A 17,155-nucleotide genomic window follows, 5' to 3' on the forward strand; every position below is an offset into this window, starting at 1 on the left:
AACTCCGTTATCTCGCTTTTTAGATTAGAATCAATCTAAACATCATGGCATAGTCAGAGAACACAGGGGGCTAACACCTTCAACATATTGTCTAGCTATCACCATTGTTAAACAGCTAACCCGAGATTGCAACTTTTAAAAAAAGGGTTTTGTGATTTACACATGAAAGAAGTGAAACTATCACTGTATTCTAACAGATGAAAGGCTTAACAGACAATCAATTTTTCAATGTATAATTTCAGTTACATCACACTGCAAAGTTTTGCTATAAATTCTGTGTTACAATCGAGCCCTCCACTATCACCTGATGAAGGAGCATCGCTCCGAAAGCGAGTGTGCTTCCAATTAAATCTGTTGGACTGTAACCTGGTGTTGTGTGATTTTTAACTAAGAATCTTACCATTAGTCCAGTACTCTTTATTCCTGTTAGTCCTTCCAAAGTGAATCACCTTCCACTTTTCCACATTAAACTCCATTTGCCACCTCTCAGCCCAGCTCTGCAGATTATCTATGTCGCTCTGTAACCTACAACATCCTTTGGCACTGTCCACAACTCCACCGACCTTAGTGTCATCGCTTACTAACCCATCCTTCTCCACCCTCATCCAGGTCATTTATAAAAATGACAAACAGCAGTGGCCCCAAAACAGATTCTTGTGGTATATCACCAGTAACTGAACTCCAGAATGAACATTTCCCATCAGCCACCACCTTCTGTCTTCTTTCAGCTAGCCAATGTCTGATCCAAACTACTAAATCACCCTCAATCCCATGCCTCCGTATTTTGTGCAATAGTCTACTATAGGGAACCTTATCAAATGCCTCACTGAAATCCATATACACCATATCAACTGCTTTACCCTCCTCGACCTGTTTGGTCACCTTCTCAAAGAACTCAATAAGGTTTGTGAGGCACAACCTACCCTTCACAAAACCATGTTGCCAATCTCTAATCAACTTATTTGTTTCCAGATGATTATAAATCCTATCTCTTATTAACTTTTCCAAACATTGACCCATAACCAAAGTAAGGCTCACTAGTCAACAATTACCAGGGTTGTCTCTACTCCCTTTCTCCATTCTTCTGGCACTATTCGGGTGGTACGGTGGCTCAGTGGTTACCACTGCTACCTCACAGCGCCAGAGATCCAGGTTCAATTCCCATCTCAGGCAACTCTCTGTGCGGAGTTTCCACATTCTCCCCATGTCTGCGTAGGTTTCCTCCGGTTGCTCCGGTTTTCTCCCACAGTCCAAAAATGTGTAGGTTAGGTGAATTGGCCATGCTAAATTGCCCATAGTGTTAGGTGAAGGAGTAAACGTAAGGGAATGGGTCTGGCTAGGTTGCTCTTCGGAGGATCAGTGTGGACTTGTTGGGCCGAAGGGCTTGTTTCCACACTGTAAGTAATCTAATCTAATCTATTTCTGTAGACAATGACGATATAAAGATAAAGCCAAAGGCTCTACAATCTCCTCCCTTGCTTCCCAGAGCATCCTAGGCTAAATCCCACCCAGTCCAGGGGACATATCTATTTTCACACTCTCCAGAATTGTTAACACCTCTTCCTTCTAAACCTCAATCCCATCTAGTCTAGCAGCCTCTATCTCAGTATTCTCCTTGACAATATTGTCTTTTTCCCATGTGAATACTGCTGAGAAATACACATTTAGTGCTTCCCATATCTCCTCAGACTCTGCGCACAACTTCCCACTACTATCCTTGCTTGACCCTAATCTTACTCTAGGAGAAAGTGAGGACTGCAGATGCTAGAGATCAGAGCTGAAAATGTTTTGCTGGAAAAGCGCAGCAGGTCAGGCAGCATCCAGGGAGCAGGAGAATCGATGTTTTGGGCATGAGCCCTTCTTCAGGAAGGAACGACATTCCTGATGAAGGGCTCATGCCCGAAACGTCGATTCTCCTGCTCCCTGGATGCTGCCTGACCTGCTGTGCTTTTTCCAGCAACACATTTTCAGCCCTAATCTTACTCTAATCATTCTTTTATTCCTGATATACCTATAGCAAGCCTTAGGGTTTTCCTTGACCCTATCTGCCAATGACTTCTCATGATGCCTCCTGGCTCTCCTTTGCTCTGTCTTTAGGTCTTTCAACTTCCTTAGTAAACCACAGCTGTAGATTGCTGTAGATCCATAGCAGTGTCATTGACTTTTAATTGTCCTCTAAGATGGTAAAAACAATGATTGCAGATGCTGGAAACCAGATTCTGGATTAGTGGTGCTGGAAGAGCACAGCAGTTCAGGCAGCATCCAAGGACCTTCGAAATCGACGCTTCAGGCAAAAGCCCTTCTAAGATGGCCTAACAAACCAGTCAGTGATTAGGGAAGGACAATGAATTCTGATCTTGACAGTGATGCCCACGTCCTCTGAATGCACAGTACAATCTGGCAAAACCCAAAAAACAAAGAGCAACAGGCCAAAAATAAATTTCAACATTTCACTGCTCACTCAATAACATTTTTGGACTGAGAAAAGGTGCTGAAATAACATCGCCAAAGAGTAGGGCAAGGCACAGCAGTCAAGAATATTTTCTCACTGACCTGTTCAGGGATGTTGCTACACACTTCTGAAGCAGGTCTTGAACCCACGTCTTCTGGCTCAGATGTAGGAACCCATTACAAGAGCCCTCTTAAGATGGCAGTGGGATTAAGAAGCTATAAAGTAACACAACCTTAAAACTACCAATGTATCAAATTTGATTGATGTCCCACTTGACATAAATTGCAAGAAATTGTGAGTACCTGTGGAAATCTGGGTTAGAGAGAACTTGGGCTATGAATGACAAAGAAAATTTACTCATCATTTGTGCTGAGCCTCTGAAATTGAAGTTAGCTGGAAAGAGGCTGACAGTTTTCTGTTAACTTGTTCATTCCTGAACGTCTATAATTGGGTTTCTCTAGAGAAATGGCTCAAAGTTTGTTAATTCTCGATCTAACACAACTTTAACCATCGAGTTAAGTCTTTTTTGCTCTGTTCTTTGACGGTTTATTTCCATTATTATTGTTAGTTGTGAAAAGCAGTGCATCACTAAGATAACCGATTTTCTCTGATATTTTTCCCAGTGATTGGTTCTGCCAGTTCTTTATCTGGCTGCTGTTCCTGCTGGAATGCTGCATTCCACACTGTAGCAACAACTCCCCTTTATGTTTCATTTCGGAATGATTCATTATAACAATCCCAGTTTCTCTAGTTTGCCGGATAAACAAAGCTGCTTATTCCTGGTTACATTTTAGTAAGTCTTTCCTAAACCCTGTCTAATAATATTGATTTTCCTGGGAACTCACAATGATTAATTTGCAATATTAAGTATTACCATTTTCCTTCTTGCGTTAGGCTAAAGGAAACGTTGATGCATTTTTGAAACAGAATTTATCCTTCTGCGCTGGAACTACCATTGCATTCAAAGTCTCAAAACTGAGGATAACAGAGGATGACACAGTGGGTATGTAAAAGGGGAGAAAGGAAAACAGAGAGCTGGGTATAGACTTTTCCAACAGTAAATTGCCTTATCAATGGCTAATTAAACATTCTTCAGCCATTTGTCCCATCGATGTGTATTCAATATTCTATAAATGTGTCAACTTGGGGATTATATCTAGCCACATTTAGAAGATTTTCTGAAATTGATTCTCCCTCCATCACTACATTTTGTATTTGTCACTCTTTTAAAATAAGTCTTCTAAAACCTCCAGTAAGACAACATTGAGATGAATGTTAGATCAATTCAGACAAGCCAAACAACTGGGTTATTCTGTGCACCTCTTCATTCTACTAAAGTTTATCAACTATTGACAAGACAAGTAAAAGGTGATATGGAATACCCTCCGCCTGTCTAACTTGGTGCACCTCCAATGTTCCACATGAGCTTCAACACCCTCCAGGAGGGATTGGCATCTTGTCCATCACCTCATACATGCACTTCTTCCACCAGTGGTGGACCCCAGCTCCTGTATACACTATCTGCAACTCATCCTGGTTTCTTCAGCAGTAACTCTAAACACTACATCCTCTGCCAAGGACAAGGACAGCAGGAAGGAACATCACCTCCAAGTCACATACGGTCTTGATTTGGATATATTCCAGCTGTCCTGCAACTCCTTATCCACCTTCATTGTGAGAGCACCTTCCAGACAACAAAATGAAATAGTTCAACAAGAAAGCTCACCACCAATTTCTTTGGGTGTCATGGGATGGGCAATAAATGCTAGGCTTACCAATACAGCCTGACAAGTACTTCTCAAAAAAATGTATAAGTTTGTATTGTGAGTATGTAAAGATAATTGTCACTTTTATCTTCTTTTCTGGCTATCCAGTGTAGGATAACAAGAAAAGTGGAGAACTAAATTGGCCATGTGCCTATTTTCTGCCAATCCTTCTGTAAATCACCAGTTACCCAATTAACAAGTTTTAAAAATCCGAAACTTGTTTTTCTTTGTTCTTTCAGGTTTAGTTCCCACGTATGCGCCTTTGAGATGCTTGTTAGGTAAACTTGTTTTCTATTTCTTAATGCTTCAGTTTTGTGATTGTAAATATGTCACATATCAAAACAATATCTTGATGTCAAGGAATTGTTCAATAACAAATGAGAAAGATGGTGGCCAGTGAAGGTAATGTAGCATTTACTGATTTCCTTTACCTTGTAATGCAATCTTCATGTTCGCTTTTTCAGAAAGTGGCATTTTTAACCAAAACTTTTAGCAGTGTTATTATATAATTTTGCTTCACCGTATAAATGTTTTACCATAAATAATTAACTCTATAATACAATAAAAATGCTGTGTCCAATGCACATTGGGTGGAGTTTCCATTGCTTCTATGGGACTCCAATTTCCCCTAGAGTCACACTGGGAATTCCCCCTCTCCCACCAAGTAGATTCTTGTTTGCCTATCACATTTTAAAGGTCACATTTCCAAACAATTCTCCAAACAATTCTCAGAAAGTTGCTCTGAAATCGATATGCTCCCATGCAATGTGAACACTTTCACTCAGATGAATGATGTGTGCAGCCATTCTATATTTTGGGATGAATCAGAATTAAGGAAAGTGAGTAAATGCCCATCCAGGAGCAGAGCATTACTCATTACATCTAATCTTTGCTCTTTCAATCATGTTATTATTATTATTCAAAGCCTCAATTCGTAACTTGTGATACCTGCAAAACCAAAAATTACTTTTTTCCTTTGGGTGAATAGGAAAGGATGTCACTGGAGTATTATTTGGATTTTATGAACAATTTGTCTTTTGAAATATCAATCGTAATTTCTTTTCCCTTTTAGCAGCCTCGTGTTACCGGAAACTTGAGATTCCCCTCACAGAACTGACCAAACTGTCGAAGGACGTGAGCCAACTATTCCTCAACACATTCCTTCAACTTCTTGGTAACAACGATAACCTTCCTGTTCTTGAGACAATGGTTCGTACTTCTCAATTCTAAATTTACTAATGGTGCTGGCAAACCACATTTCTGTGGGTTATCACTTCCCTTCTTTAGGTTGATCATGACAAGAGATTCGTTGCGGTAAATTGTGATCACCCAGTTTAGACAATTACGCTCCATTTATTCAAAACCTACACCATTCACTCTTCATACTCAATTCTGGCCAAGACCTGAATTCTACTCCCATTCCTGTCAACATCCTAAACTACTCGTGGTCACTAAGCTGAGAAAGCTCTGGATTGTGTTTAAAAAGCCAGTAGGTTCCTTCACCGAAATAGTAATTGGCTTTCGTAATCATCCCTGTCTCCCATTTGACCCATTTAATTCCTTACAGTGTGATTTTGAAACAAAGCAGATGACAGTAATTTATTTCTGGGCTTTTCTTCTTGTGAGATCAGATGCAATACCGAAGGATCTCAGTTTCTGTCTGTGCCAGTGTTGATGAGCTGTGTAACTGCTAGTTACAGGTTCACTACTGTGTAAATTTAATACCTAATAGAGTAATGCTTCCTCCACTCTGTCCTTAGTTTTGTGTTTCAACCACAGTTTTGGAAGATTCTCCTATTGTCCCTACAAGATTTTCCATTCTCATCTATCTCTCGGAACATTCTCAGGGCTCATTGCCTGAGATTAATGACAAATTCTGATCAATTCCAGCATGTGGGATTTTTGTCAGTTCCACTGTCAAATTAATTTTACACACATACCTTTAATATTCTGACAAAGGAGGTCATTGTTCATTAGGGATGACCGCAGTAGGACGAAATCACAATAGTTAGCAAAACTGGGGAAGTTTGATTCTGCATCAGTCAATACAGTATCTCATTAGAGAATGCAGGATGCCAGCATTTCAAGTCTGAATTTGGAAAGCATGCCAATTCCTGACATACTGTCCCTTGTCACTGTGTACTATTTCTGATGTTACCTCGTCCATGTCTCAACATTTTCAGCTTGACCAGATATGTGAAGGTTTCCAGCCCGACCTCCAAGTCCTGGAGCTGATGGAAGACGAGAATAGAGCCTGTGTGGAGAAACTGTTGGATCTGTTGGGAATTCGGAAGGTTGATCCACCGGGACAGCCCCTCACCTTGACACCCCATCAGAATGAAGTCATAAAGACTGTAAACATTTTCATCCAGTCACTCAATGGTATATTGCTTTGACACGTACTGCCTTATCTATTCAGCTGTCTAGGTCGTCTGGCATTCCCTCTCTAAACCTCTCCTCCTCCCTCTCTTTCTTTTAGACTTTGCGAGGAACTACCTCTTTGACCAAATTTAGATGATCTCTCCTTCTTCTAATATGCATTTCATAAATGCACATTGTATTCATTACTCCTAAATAGCTGATAGTAACCATTTCATCTCTGGGCCATTCATCATTGTGATTGGAAACATATTACTCATTCCTTCACTGTCGTTGGGTCAAAATCATGGAGTTCCCTCCATAAGGGCATTGTGGGTCAACCTATAGCATATGGACTGCAGCAAGTCAAGAAGGCAGCTCCCCACCACCTTTTGAAGGGCTGATAAGGATGGACAATAAATTCTGGCTCAGCCAGAAACAGCCAGGTTTCATGAATGACTAAAAGAAAAATTATTAGATCCAGTTGAGGGATTGTTAATGCTGCTGGATAATACTGCAATCTGTGCCATAACCTAACATTTCAAGCTAACCAGCATATATCATGAGTATTTAAATGGAGACTTGTAATTAAGTTCTCTTGTTGAAAGCTGAGAGGGATAGTGTTTGAATTCAACATCAACCATTGACCATGTTGGTAATTCAGGGGAAGTAGAAGCATACAGGACAGACTGCAGAATCCTGGTGTGAACATCAGTATGTTGATTTCTGTTTAAGAATCTATTCTCACTGGCCTAGTTGTTATTATTGAATGAACGATGCCATTATAACCTGGTTACAGCATTAAATATCTATGGACTCTCATTGTGCATTAATACTTTGCTTTGGCATGAAAGCATTGCTAGTTTGTACTGACAGTCTCAGACTGTCCAGTTTGAACTGTCTCTGGAGTGAACTGAGACAAGATGTGATGCAGGACGATGACTAACAATGATCAGTTTGATATGTCATGGAGCCAAAATCCAGGACAGTATCAAATCTGGTTTAACCTTAAGAATCCTAATAAACAGGAATTGAAGTAGGCTGTTCGGCCCTCCACCCTGTCCCACCATTCATTAGGATCATGGCTAAACTCTTTCTACTCTTTCCCCATAACCCTTGATTCCCCTCCAGATCAGGAATAGAAAATGGTTTAGAATATGCTGAGCGCTGAAGTAGGCTGTTCGGCCCCTCCACCCTGTCCCACCATTCATTAGGATCATGGCTAAACTCTTTCTTACTCTTTCCCCATAACCCTTGATTCCCCTCCAGATCAGGAATAGAAAATGGTTTAGAATATGCTGAGCGCTTCTTTAAACTTTTTCTAATTATCTGACCCCATTTTAAATAAGCAGAGAGCAGTAATCTTACCCCAACTTGATCCCTAAACTTTTAAATGCTTAATCATAGAAACAGAAAGAGAGACACATACATATATCCACATTTATGTGAAATTCTTCCTGAAATAGGATATTTAGCCAATTATACAGGAGCCGAGCAAGGATATCAGCTAGCTAGCACACACAAAATGCAGCGACCACTATCAAACTGATCTTGAATGATACACAAACTCCCCCTCAGCTCTATGAAAACAAATAGGATTAAAACAGCATAAACTAACTGCAACTTAACCTCAAGTAAAACTCTTCTGCCTTTTCTATGGCATGTGCTAATTTGCTGTTCATCCATCAACTCTCTGAAGTGCTTTTGATCAATTTACTTTATTAAAGATCTTCAATGTGCAATGCAATGGATCCATCATGGTAAGGTGCTCTGAATTATTCTGTTTCCTTTCAGAACTGAATCCTGACACTTTACCCCTCCTGGCTACTTGTGTTGAGATGAAGATTACATCAAGACAACTAAAGCTGGTAAGAAATACACATTTGTGTTATTTCATCTCAGGTGAATGTGCAAGGAAAGAACTGAGAGACACAAATGAATTTGATTTCTGCAAGTTCACCAGGGCCAGAAATGTTCTGGGGACCCAAACATCAGGGATGGAGTTAATTACAAGGTCTAAAAAGGAGTTAAGCAAAAAAGACAGTTGAGGAACAATGGCAGATATTTAGAAAATAGTTCACAACTGATAACAAAGATATACTTTTGATATTTGAGGAATGGTAAGATCAACCAAAAATCAAAAGGGGGAAAGTATGAGGCAAACTATCAAGTAACATAGAATGAGATAGCAAGACCTTCTGGAAATATATAAAAAGGAAAAATGGGGTCAGAGTGAACATATCACCTGAGAGAATGAAGTTGAGGAAATAATAATGAAGAGCTCAGAAACAATAGAAGAGTTGTTAAATACACTAAATCAGACTTCAGAGTCAATGCAGCATTCCAAGAATAATAATTCATCAAAGGCCAAGGTGGATGAAAATAAGAATAACTAGGGAACCTATTGGGAATAAAGACCAACATGTCTCCTCAGCTTGATTGGATTCAGTCTAGGATTTTAAAGAAAATACCGCATAGATAGCGGATGCACTGGTTGTAAGCTTTCAAGAATCCTTTGGCTCAGGAAAAGTCCCAGATAATTGGAAAACTGGCAATGTAACACTCTTATTAAAAAAAAAGAAGGGAGACAAAAGGCAGGTAACTATAAATGAGGGAGTTTAACATCTGTCATTGGGAAATGTTAGAGTCTATTACAAAGGATGTAATAAAAGTCAGCATGGATTCATGAAGCGAAAGTTATGCCTGAAGATCATATGATGAAATAACAAGCAGGGTAGATAAAAGGAAACCAGTAGGTATAATATATCTGAAATTCCATGAGGTGTTCAATAAGATACCAGTCATAAAGCTGCTTAATAAGACAAGAGCCCATGGTGTTAGTGGTAGTATATTAGCATGGATAGAGAATTTGCTAACTAATAGAAGGCAGAGAGTCGGAGTAAAGGAAGGATTTTCAGGAAGGCTGTAACGAGTGGAGTGTCGCTAGAACCAGTGGTGGACTATAGTTATTGACAATACATATTAATGACTTGGAAAAGGAAAGCGAAAGTACTATAGCCAAGATTGAAGATGACTCAATAATAGGTCGTAAGGCAAGTTGTGAGGATGACAGAGGAGTCTACAGAAGGATAGAGACAGATTGTGAGCAGGCAAAGACTTATATGGAATAAAATGTGAAAAAATGAGGTCATGCACTTTGACAGGAAGAGTGATGAATATTATATAAATGGGGAAAGACTGCATGAAGAGAGAGTTCTGTATCTTTTTGAATGAATTACAAAAAGCTAGCATAAAGTTCAGCAGTTAACAGGGAAGGAAATGGACCATTAGCCTTTATTTCAAAGTGACTAGTGCATAGAAGTAAGGTTTTGCAAAAGCTACACAAGGTACTAATCAGACCACACCAGGAGTACTGTGAATATCTTTGATTCCCTTATCTAAGGAAGGAGATGCTGGTATTGGAAAAGGCCAGAAAAGGTTCACTTGATTCATTCTGGGTAACAAAGTACTTTTTTAATGAGGAGATGCTGAGTAGGTTGGGCCTGTACTCATTGGAATTTAGAAGTATCAGAGGACATCTTATTAAAACATATAAAATTATTAGGCAGCTTGACAAGGTAGATGCAGAGAGTTTGTTTCCCCTCATAGATGGATATCGGACCAGAATGCATTAGCTTAGAGTGAGGAGTTCTCCTTTAGTACAAAGATGAAGAGGATATTTTTCTCTTAGCAAGTAGCAAGGAACCCGAAGCTCAGGATAGTTTCTGCAGTCAGAATGTAGGTGTTCTGTGATGGAGTAGTTCTGCCAATTCAACACATCCCTGTGTTCCCTGGCCAACATCTCTGGCTCAGGGTTGCTGCACTGCTCCAGTGAAACTCAGTACAATCTGGGCATTTTCTGTTTGGGGACCCTGTAGCCTTCTCGAATCAGTATCGTGTTCACCAGTTTTAGAGATTGTCACCTTCTCGCATGCCCTCACCCCAAACCCCACAGTCCGGGCCCTGTCATCACACGAGCTGCTCCCACCAACAACCCATCATCAGCCCTCATGGTCCTCATTAGCAGCTACTCATTCTCCCAGGCTGACCTTTAGACATGCCTTTCTCTGCCCAAGTATTTTTCTCTCTCTCTGGACTCCATTTCCAAATATCATGTACACCTTCCGCTACCCCCAACCCATCCCACCCCATTTTCATGATATACAAACCTTTTCCTAGCTACAATCAGTTCTAAAGAAGGGGAACTGTATCCAAAATGTCAATTTTACTTTCTCTCCACAGATGCTCCCTAACATGCTGAGTTTTTCCAGGAATTCCTGTTTTTGTTTCTGGTTTCCAGACCCACTTTTTGTTTTGTCTGAGCAATGCTTGTTGCTTTACCATGTTATTCTCCATTCTTCATGAAACTGAAACACCCAACTCTGAGTGTAAGGTTCTGGATTTTCCTCCTCCTCAGATGCTGCCTGAACTGCTGTGCTTTTCCAGCACCACTCTACTCCAGTATCAGGTCCTGTGCAAAGGCTGCAACTGTCCACATCTCAGCAAAACTGTGATACAGCATTCAGACTTGGTTTGTGTGTGTCCCAAGCAAGAGAGAATGAAATTCAATCAATCAGAATTCTTGTTCTGAATTGCTGAAACCTCTTGGATGGTAAATGCAGGTGCGTGCACATGTGTGCATGCATTTGGACATTTTGTGATATAGATTCAGTCAGGACTTCCACAGATAATTAGAGTCATTGAGTCACACAGTACGGAAACTGACCCTTCGGCCCAACTCGTTCATACCGACCAGGATTCCTGAACTAGTCCTATTTGACTGTGATTGGCCCATATCCTTATAGACCTTTCTTATCTATGATTTGGAGACGCTGGTGTTGGACTGGGGTGTACAAAGTTAAAAATCACACAACACCAGGTAATAGTCCAACAGGTTTAATTGGAAGCACATTTACACATGAAAGAAGTGAAACTGTCATGGTATTCTAACAGATGTAAGGCTTAACAGACAATCAATTTTTCAATGTATAATTTCAGTTACATCACACTGTAAATTTTTGCTATAAATTCTATGTGTTAGGATCGAGCCCTCCACTACCACCTGATGAAGGAGTGTCGCTCCGAAAGCTAGTGTGCTTCCAATTAAACCTGTTGGACTATAACCTGGTGTTGTGTGATTTTTAACTTTGTTATCTATGTACCTGTCCAAATGTCTTTTAAATGTTGAAATTGTACCTGCCTCTACGACTTCCTTTGGCAGCTCGTTCCATTTTCACAACACCCTCTGTGGGAAGAAGTTGCCCCTCAAGTCCCCTTTAAATCTTTCCCCTCTCACCTTAAACCGATGCCCTCTAATTTTGGACTCCCCTGCCATGTGGAAAAGTCCTTGGCTAGTCCCCTTATCTGTGCCCCTCAAGATTTTATAAACCTCTATAATGTCAGCCTGCAAGCTCCAGGAAATAAAGTCTCGGTCAATCCAATTTTTCCTTTATAACTCAAACCTTCCAGCCTTGGTGACATCCTTATATATCTTCTTTGCACCCTTTCCAGCTCAATAACATCCAAATTATGAAGAATCTGCTTTTAAGGGAGACACTCAAAAGCTATTGGCACCTATAGAATTATCTTGCAACAGTGCACAACAGGGAAGGAGCAAACTATCACAGCAGGAATGGCAGTTAACAAAGATTTGATTACTTGCATAGATCATTGCAAGATCCCACTCTTAATCCTTTAAGCTTCTAAGGAGAAGGAAAGTTATATGCCGTGTTACCCAATCCTTGTCTTTAGTTAATTGCTGTGCAGTTTATATACTGTATGATTGATATGATCAAAATACTATGACAGTCTTTTTTAATGGAACAGGTTGAAGACAGAATAAAAGAAGATAAACTGAAAGATTTTGTTCTAATTTGTTTTTCAGGTGGAAAAGATTGAGGAAAGAGATTTCAAATGTTCCATACTTGAAATGCAAATCGAACCAGCTGAGGAGACTCTCGAGACCCTGGCCCTTCAGTTCACAGAGAGCGAGTTTGAAATAACTCAGAGGATCCTGGAAGAATTTGGATTTCACCTAAAGAGAGAAAACGCTTCAATCTCATGTGAAATGAAGGACAGAAATGAAGAAATGTTCTGTTCCATCTTTGCTGCTCTGAGCGTTCTCAAAGCTTTAGATGACCGAGTAAAGATGTAATGCTTTACATCGGTCAGCCATATTCCTTGATGATTTACCCCTTCTCCTTCCAGTTATCTCCCTGTTAACCCAAGGCTGCGTCCTGTTTCTATCCTTGAATAAAGGACAAATATTGCGCAAGCTGAAATCAGAATCCAACACATCGTCTGTTGCAAGAGACAGAGTTAACGTTTCACGTCCAGTGCGACCTTTCTTCAGAACATTCTCTTTTCTCTCTCTTTAAGAATTTGTTGATGGCAAAAGAAACTTTTCATGTTTTGCGCTTGCTTATGTCTGTGAAGAACTGTAAAGTACATATTTCAAACAGCACTCTGCGATGGAAGTTGGGAATGTTACTGCACTTTGCTGTACCACCTGAAACCTGTTTTAATAAAGCTTGTTGGAAACAAAATACTTTATATTCACAGAGTGTCTTTGACAATATTAGAACATTTCAAAGAGCTATGAAACTTATTAAATACTTGTGCATCGTTACCACTATCTAATGTAGGGACATGGCTTCTCAGACAGCCAACTCTAAGACAGCCAACTCTAAGACAGCAGTATGGTGGCTTAGTGGTCAGCACTGCTACCTCACAGCATTAAGGACCCGGGTTCAAATCCAGCCTTGAGTGACTGTCTGTGTGGGGTTTGCACATTCTCCTCTGTCTATGTTGATTTCCTCTGAATGCTAAAATGTGCAGGTTAAGTGGATTGGCATGCTAAATTGTCCATAGGGTCCAGGGATGTATGGATTAGATGTGGGAAATGCAGGGTTACAGGGATAATAGGGGGCTGAATCTGGACGGGATGCTCATCAGGGAGTTGGTGTGTACATGATGGGCCAAATGGCCTGTTTCCACACTATAGGTATTCTATGATTGAATTCACACAAATGGTACATGATAACCACCAGACCATTAAGGAAATAAATATTGGCTAATGTTTCTTTCATGGTTAATGGGAAGGTGTGCATGGCAACAACAATTTGCCTTTATGTGGCACCAAATGTAACAAAACATACCAAGGCATAACTATGTAAGTTAGCTCACTGAGCTGGAAGGTTTGTTTTCAGACATTTCGTCACCATCACTACATAACATCATCAGTGAGAATCTCCAGTGAAACGCTGGTGGTATGTCCCGCCTCTCTATTTATAGGTCTTGGTTTCTTAAGGTGGGTGATATCATTTCCAGTTCTTTTGTTCAAGGGAAGGTAGATGGGGTCTAAATCAATGTGCTTATTGATGGAGTTCCAGTTAGAATGCTATGCCTCTGAGAATTCTTGTGCATGTCTTGTTTCACTGTTCTAGGATGTGCTTGTTGACCCAGTCAAAATGGTGTCCTTTGTCTGTATGTATGGAAACTAGTGATAGTGGGGCTTGTCTTTTGGTGGCTAGTTGGTGTTCATGTATACTGGTGGCAAGTTTCCTGCTTGTTTGTCCGATGTAGTGTTTTTTTGGGGTTCTTGCATGATATCTTGTAAAATACATTAATTTTGCTGGTAGTACGTAATGGATCCTTTAGGTTCATTAGTCGCTGTTTAAGTGTGTTGGTAGGTTTGTGGGCTACCATGATGCCAAGGGGTCTGAGTAGTCTGGAAGTCAAATTTCTGATATGTCTTTGATGTAAAGTAATGTGGCTATAGTTTTTGGTTGTGTTGTGTCTGCTTGTTTGGGTTTGTTTCTGAGGAATTGGCAAATTATGTTTATTCGGTACCCATTTTTCTTGAAAACGTTGTATTGATATTTTTCTTCTGCTTTTAGTTCTTGGGTGCTGCAGTGTGATGTAGCTCGTTGAAATAATGTCTTGATGCGCTTCCATTTGGGGGGGTTGGGATAATTGCTTCTGAAGTTAATTATTTGGTCTATGTTTGTTGTTTTTCTGTGGACGCTGGTTTGAAGCTCTCCGTTAACTGTACGTTCAACTGTCACGTCTAGGAATGGGAGTCTGCTGTCATTCTCCTCTTTTGTGAATTTTATGCCTGTCAGGATATTGTTGATGATGTTGTATGTTTCCTCTAATTTGTTACATTTGTGACCCGAAGTTTGGATTGGATAAATGGGAGTGCAACTTGTTCAAGTGTCTGCATTACTGCTTCCGCTATGGGCCCTGATGTTAGTGATCCCATGGGTGTTACATTGACTTGTGTGTAGGTTTTGTTATTGAATGTGAAGTGAGTGGTGAGGCACAGATCCACTAGCTTGAGGATGTTGCCTTTGCTGATAAAGTTGGTGTTGTCTGGTGTTTGTGATACTGGTTTTCCTAGTAGTGATGCCAGTGTTTCTTTGGTCAGGTCAATGTTAATTGATGTGAAACGGGCTGTAGCATCAAAGGAGACCATTATTTCATCCTCTTCTATCTTGGTGTCTTTGATGGTGTTCAGGAATTCTTGGGTGGAGTGAATGGAGTGGCGTGAATCTTCAGTTAGGTGTTTTAGTTTTTGGTAGAGTTCCTTGGCTAATCTGTATGTTGGTGTACCAGGTTGTGAGACTATGGGTCTGAAAGGTGCCCCAGGTTTCTGTATTTTTGTTAATCCATAGAAGCGTGGTGTGTTGGATCCATCTGGTTTCATATTTTGGAAGTCTGTCCTGTTTAATTCTCCTGATTTTTTAAGTGCTGTTAGATAGGGTGAGATTCTGTTTAGTAGTTGCAGGGTCGGGTCTATCGCCACCTGCTGGTATGTGTCAGTATCTGACAGTGGAGCATTTGCCTTTTTCAGATAGTCTGATTTGTTTAAAATAATGGTCATGTGTCCCTTGTCTGCAGGAATTATTACAATGTTTTTGTCTTTTTTAAGTCTTTCTAAGGCTTTATTTTCTTGAGCATTAAGTATGTTTCTTCCTTTTTTTGGCCTAATGTAGGTGCAATAGCTTGTCTTATGGTCTGTTATGTTTCCTCTGACAGACTGTTATTTTTTAATGTGGCTTCAAATGCTGTGAGATAATCCTTTTTGACTCGCATCTTTGTAATTGTAGTTTAACCTTCTGACTAGGACTGCTTTTTCTATATTGGTAAGTGGACAGTCTGAAAGATTTTTTTTATCCAAGCATCAATGTTGTATAAAATGAATTTTTGTGTGAGTTTATCTAACTTATCTTGGCGTACCATCAACGCTGCACTGGAGACTCTCACTGATGATGTTACGTAGTCATGGTGATAAAACATCTGAAAGCAAACCTTCCAGCTCAGCGAGCTAACTTACAGATTTATCATCAATCTGAGCTACAAATCTTCTCAAAAATCACTAATACCAAGGCATACCAGAACTATAATTCAGCAAACATTGGTCCAAGGGCAGAAATGTTAAGACAGGTAAGTTTAAATAGGACTTTAAATAGGGAGAAGGAGACAAGGCTGATGAGGGAGTGCAACACTAGAGGCTGAGGTCCAGGAAACTGAAAGTGTTGACAATAACTGCAGGTTGAAGGAAGCTAAGGAGGAATAAGATCCCTGAGCTGGAGGAGTACAAAGTTCTGAGGCATCTGAAGGGCTGGCAGACTCACAGAGATAGTGAAGAAAGAGACCATACAGTGATTTGAACAAAGGATCAAGAACTCTTAAATGGCCTTCACTAATGTACTGACTACCTTGATGGATTCAAGAGTCCAGAGACAGTACATTTCTGTTAGGGTAAAGGGCAAAGTTGGTCAGTGTAGGGAATCCTGGATGAGTAGAGAAATTGAGGTCTTGGTCAAAAAAGAAAGAAGGAAGCATTTGTCAAGTACAGGCAGCAGGGATCGAGTGGATCCCTAGAAGAGTATAAGGCAGTAGGAGTATTCATTAGAGGGAAATCAGGAGGACATGAGATAGCTTTGACAAATACAGTTAAGGAGAATCCAAAGAGTTTCTACAAATATATTAAGGACAAAAGAGTAACTAGAGAGACAATAAGGCACCTTAAAGATCAGCAAGGCTGCTTTTGTAAAAGCTCAGGAAGGGGGGAGATAATAAACAAATATTTTGCCTCAGTGTTTACTATGGAGAAGGATATGGAAGGTAGAGAATATGGGGGACTAAATAATGACATCTTGAAAAAGGTCCATGTTACAGAGGAGGAGGTGCTGCATATCTTAAAATGTATAAAGGTGGATAAATCCGCAGGACCTGATCAGGTGTAATTGAGAACTCTGTGGGAAGCTAGGGAAGTGATTGCTGGGCCCCTTGCTGAGATATTTGTATCATTGATAGCTATGGAGGTTAGGGATAGAAGTTTGATTACTCTAGGTCAAGTCAGCATAAAGAGGGAGGAAGTGTTGGGTATTTTAAAAGGAATTAAGGTGGACATTCCCCAATCCGGATGGGATCTATCCCAAGTTACTGAGAGGAGTGAGAGAGGAAATAGCTGGGGGTTTAACAGATATCTTTGCAGCATCCTTGAACACGGGTGAGGTCCCAGAGGACAGGAGAATTGCTGATGTTGTCCCCTTGTTTAAGAAGGGTAGCA

At 40.3% G+C, this 17,155-nt stretch overlaps 1 protein-coding gene across 2 annotated transcripts in view; it reads left to right on the forward strand.

Moving 5' to 3' along the window:
- LOC122539802 overlaps positions 1-13,121 on the forward strand; it is a 23,306-nt gene extending 10,185 nt beyond the window's left edge. Inside the window, exons 4-9 of one of the 2 annotated variants that reach the window (XM_043674865.1) lie at positions 3,347-3,455; positions 4,458-4,496; positions 5,291-5,427; positions 6,402-6,600; positions 8,371-8,444; positions 12,461-13,121. In XM_043674865.1, coding sequence (XP_043530800.1) covers positions 3,347-3,455; positions 4,458-4,496; positions 5,291-5,427; positions 6,402-6,600; positions 8,371-8,444; positions 12,461-12,730 — 828 coding nt within the window. In that variant the 3' untranslated portion in view covers positions 12,731-13,121. The remainder of the gene's footprint in view (positions 1-3,346; positions 3,456-4,457; positions 4,497-5,290; positions 5,428-6,401; positions 6,601-8,370; positions 8,445-12,460) is intronic. The other variant, XM_043674866.1, reaches the window with a different exon arrangement.
- The last annotated feature ends 4,034 nt before the right edge of the window (positions 13,122-17,155 follow it).

The sequence above is a fragment of the Chiloscyllium plagiosum genome, chromosome 33 (genome assembly GCF_004010195.1).
Source record: "Chiloscyllium plagiosum isolate BGI_BamShark_2017 chromosome 33, ASM401019v2, whole genome shotgun sequence".
Classification (NCBI taxonomy): domain Eukaryota; kingdom Metazoa; phylum Chordata; class Chondrichthyes; order Orectolobiformes; family Hemiscylliidae; genus Chiloscyllium; species Chiloscyllium plagiosum.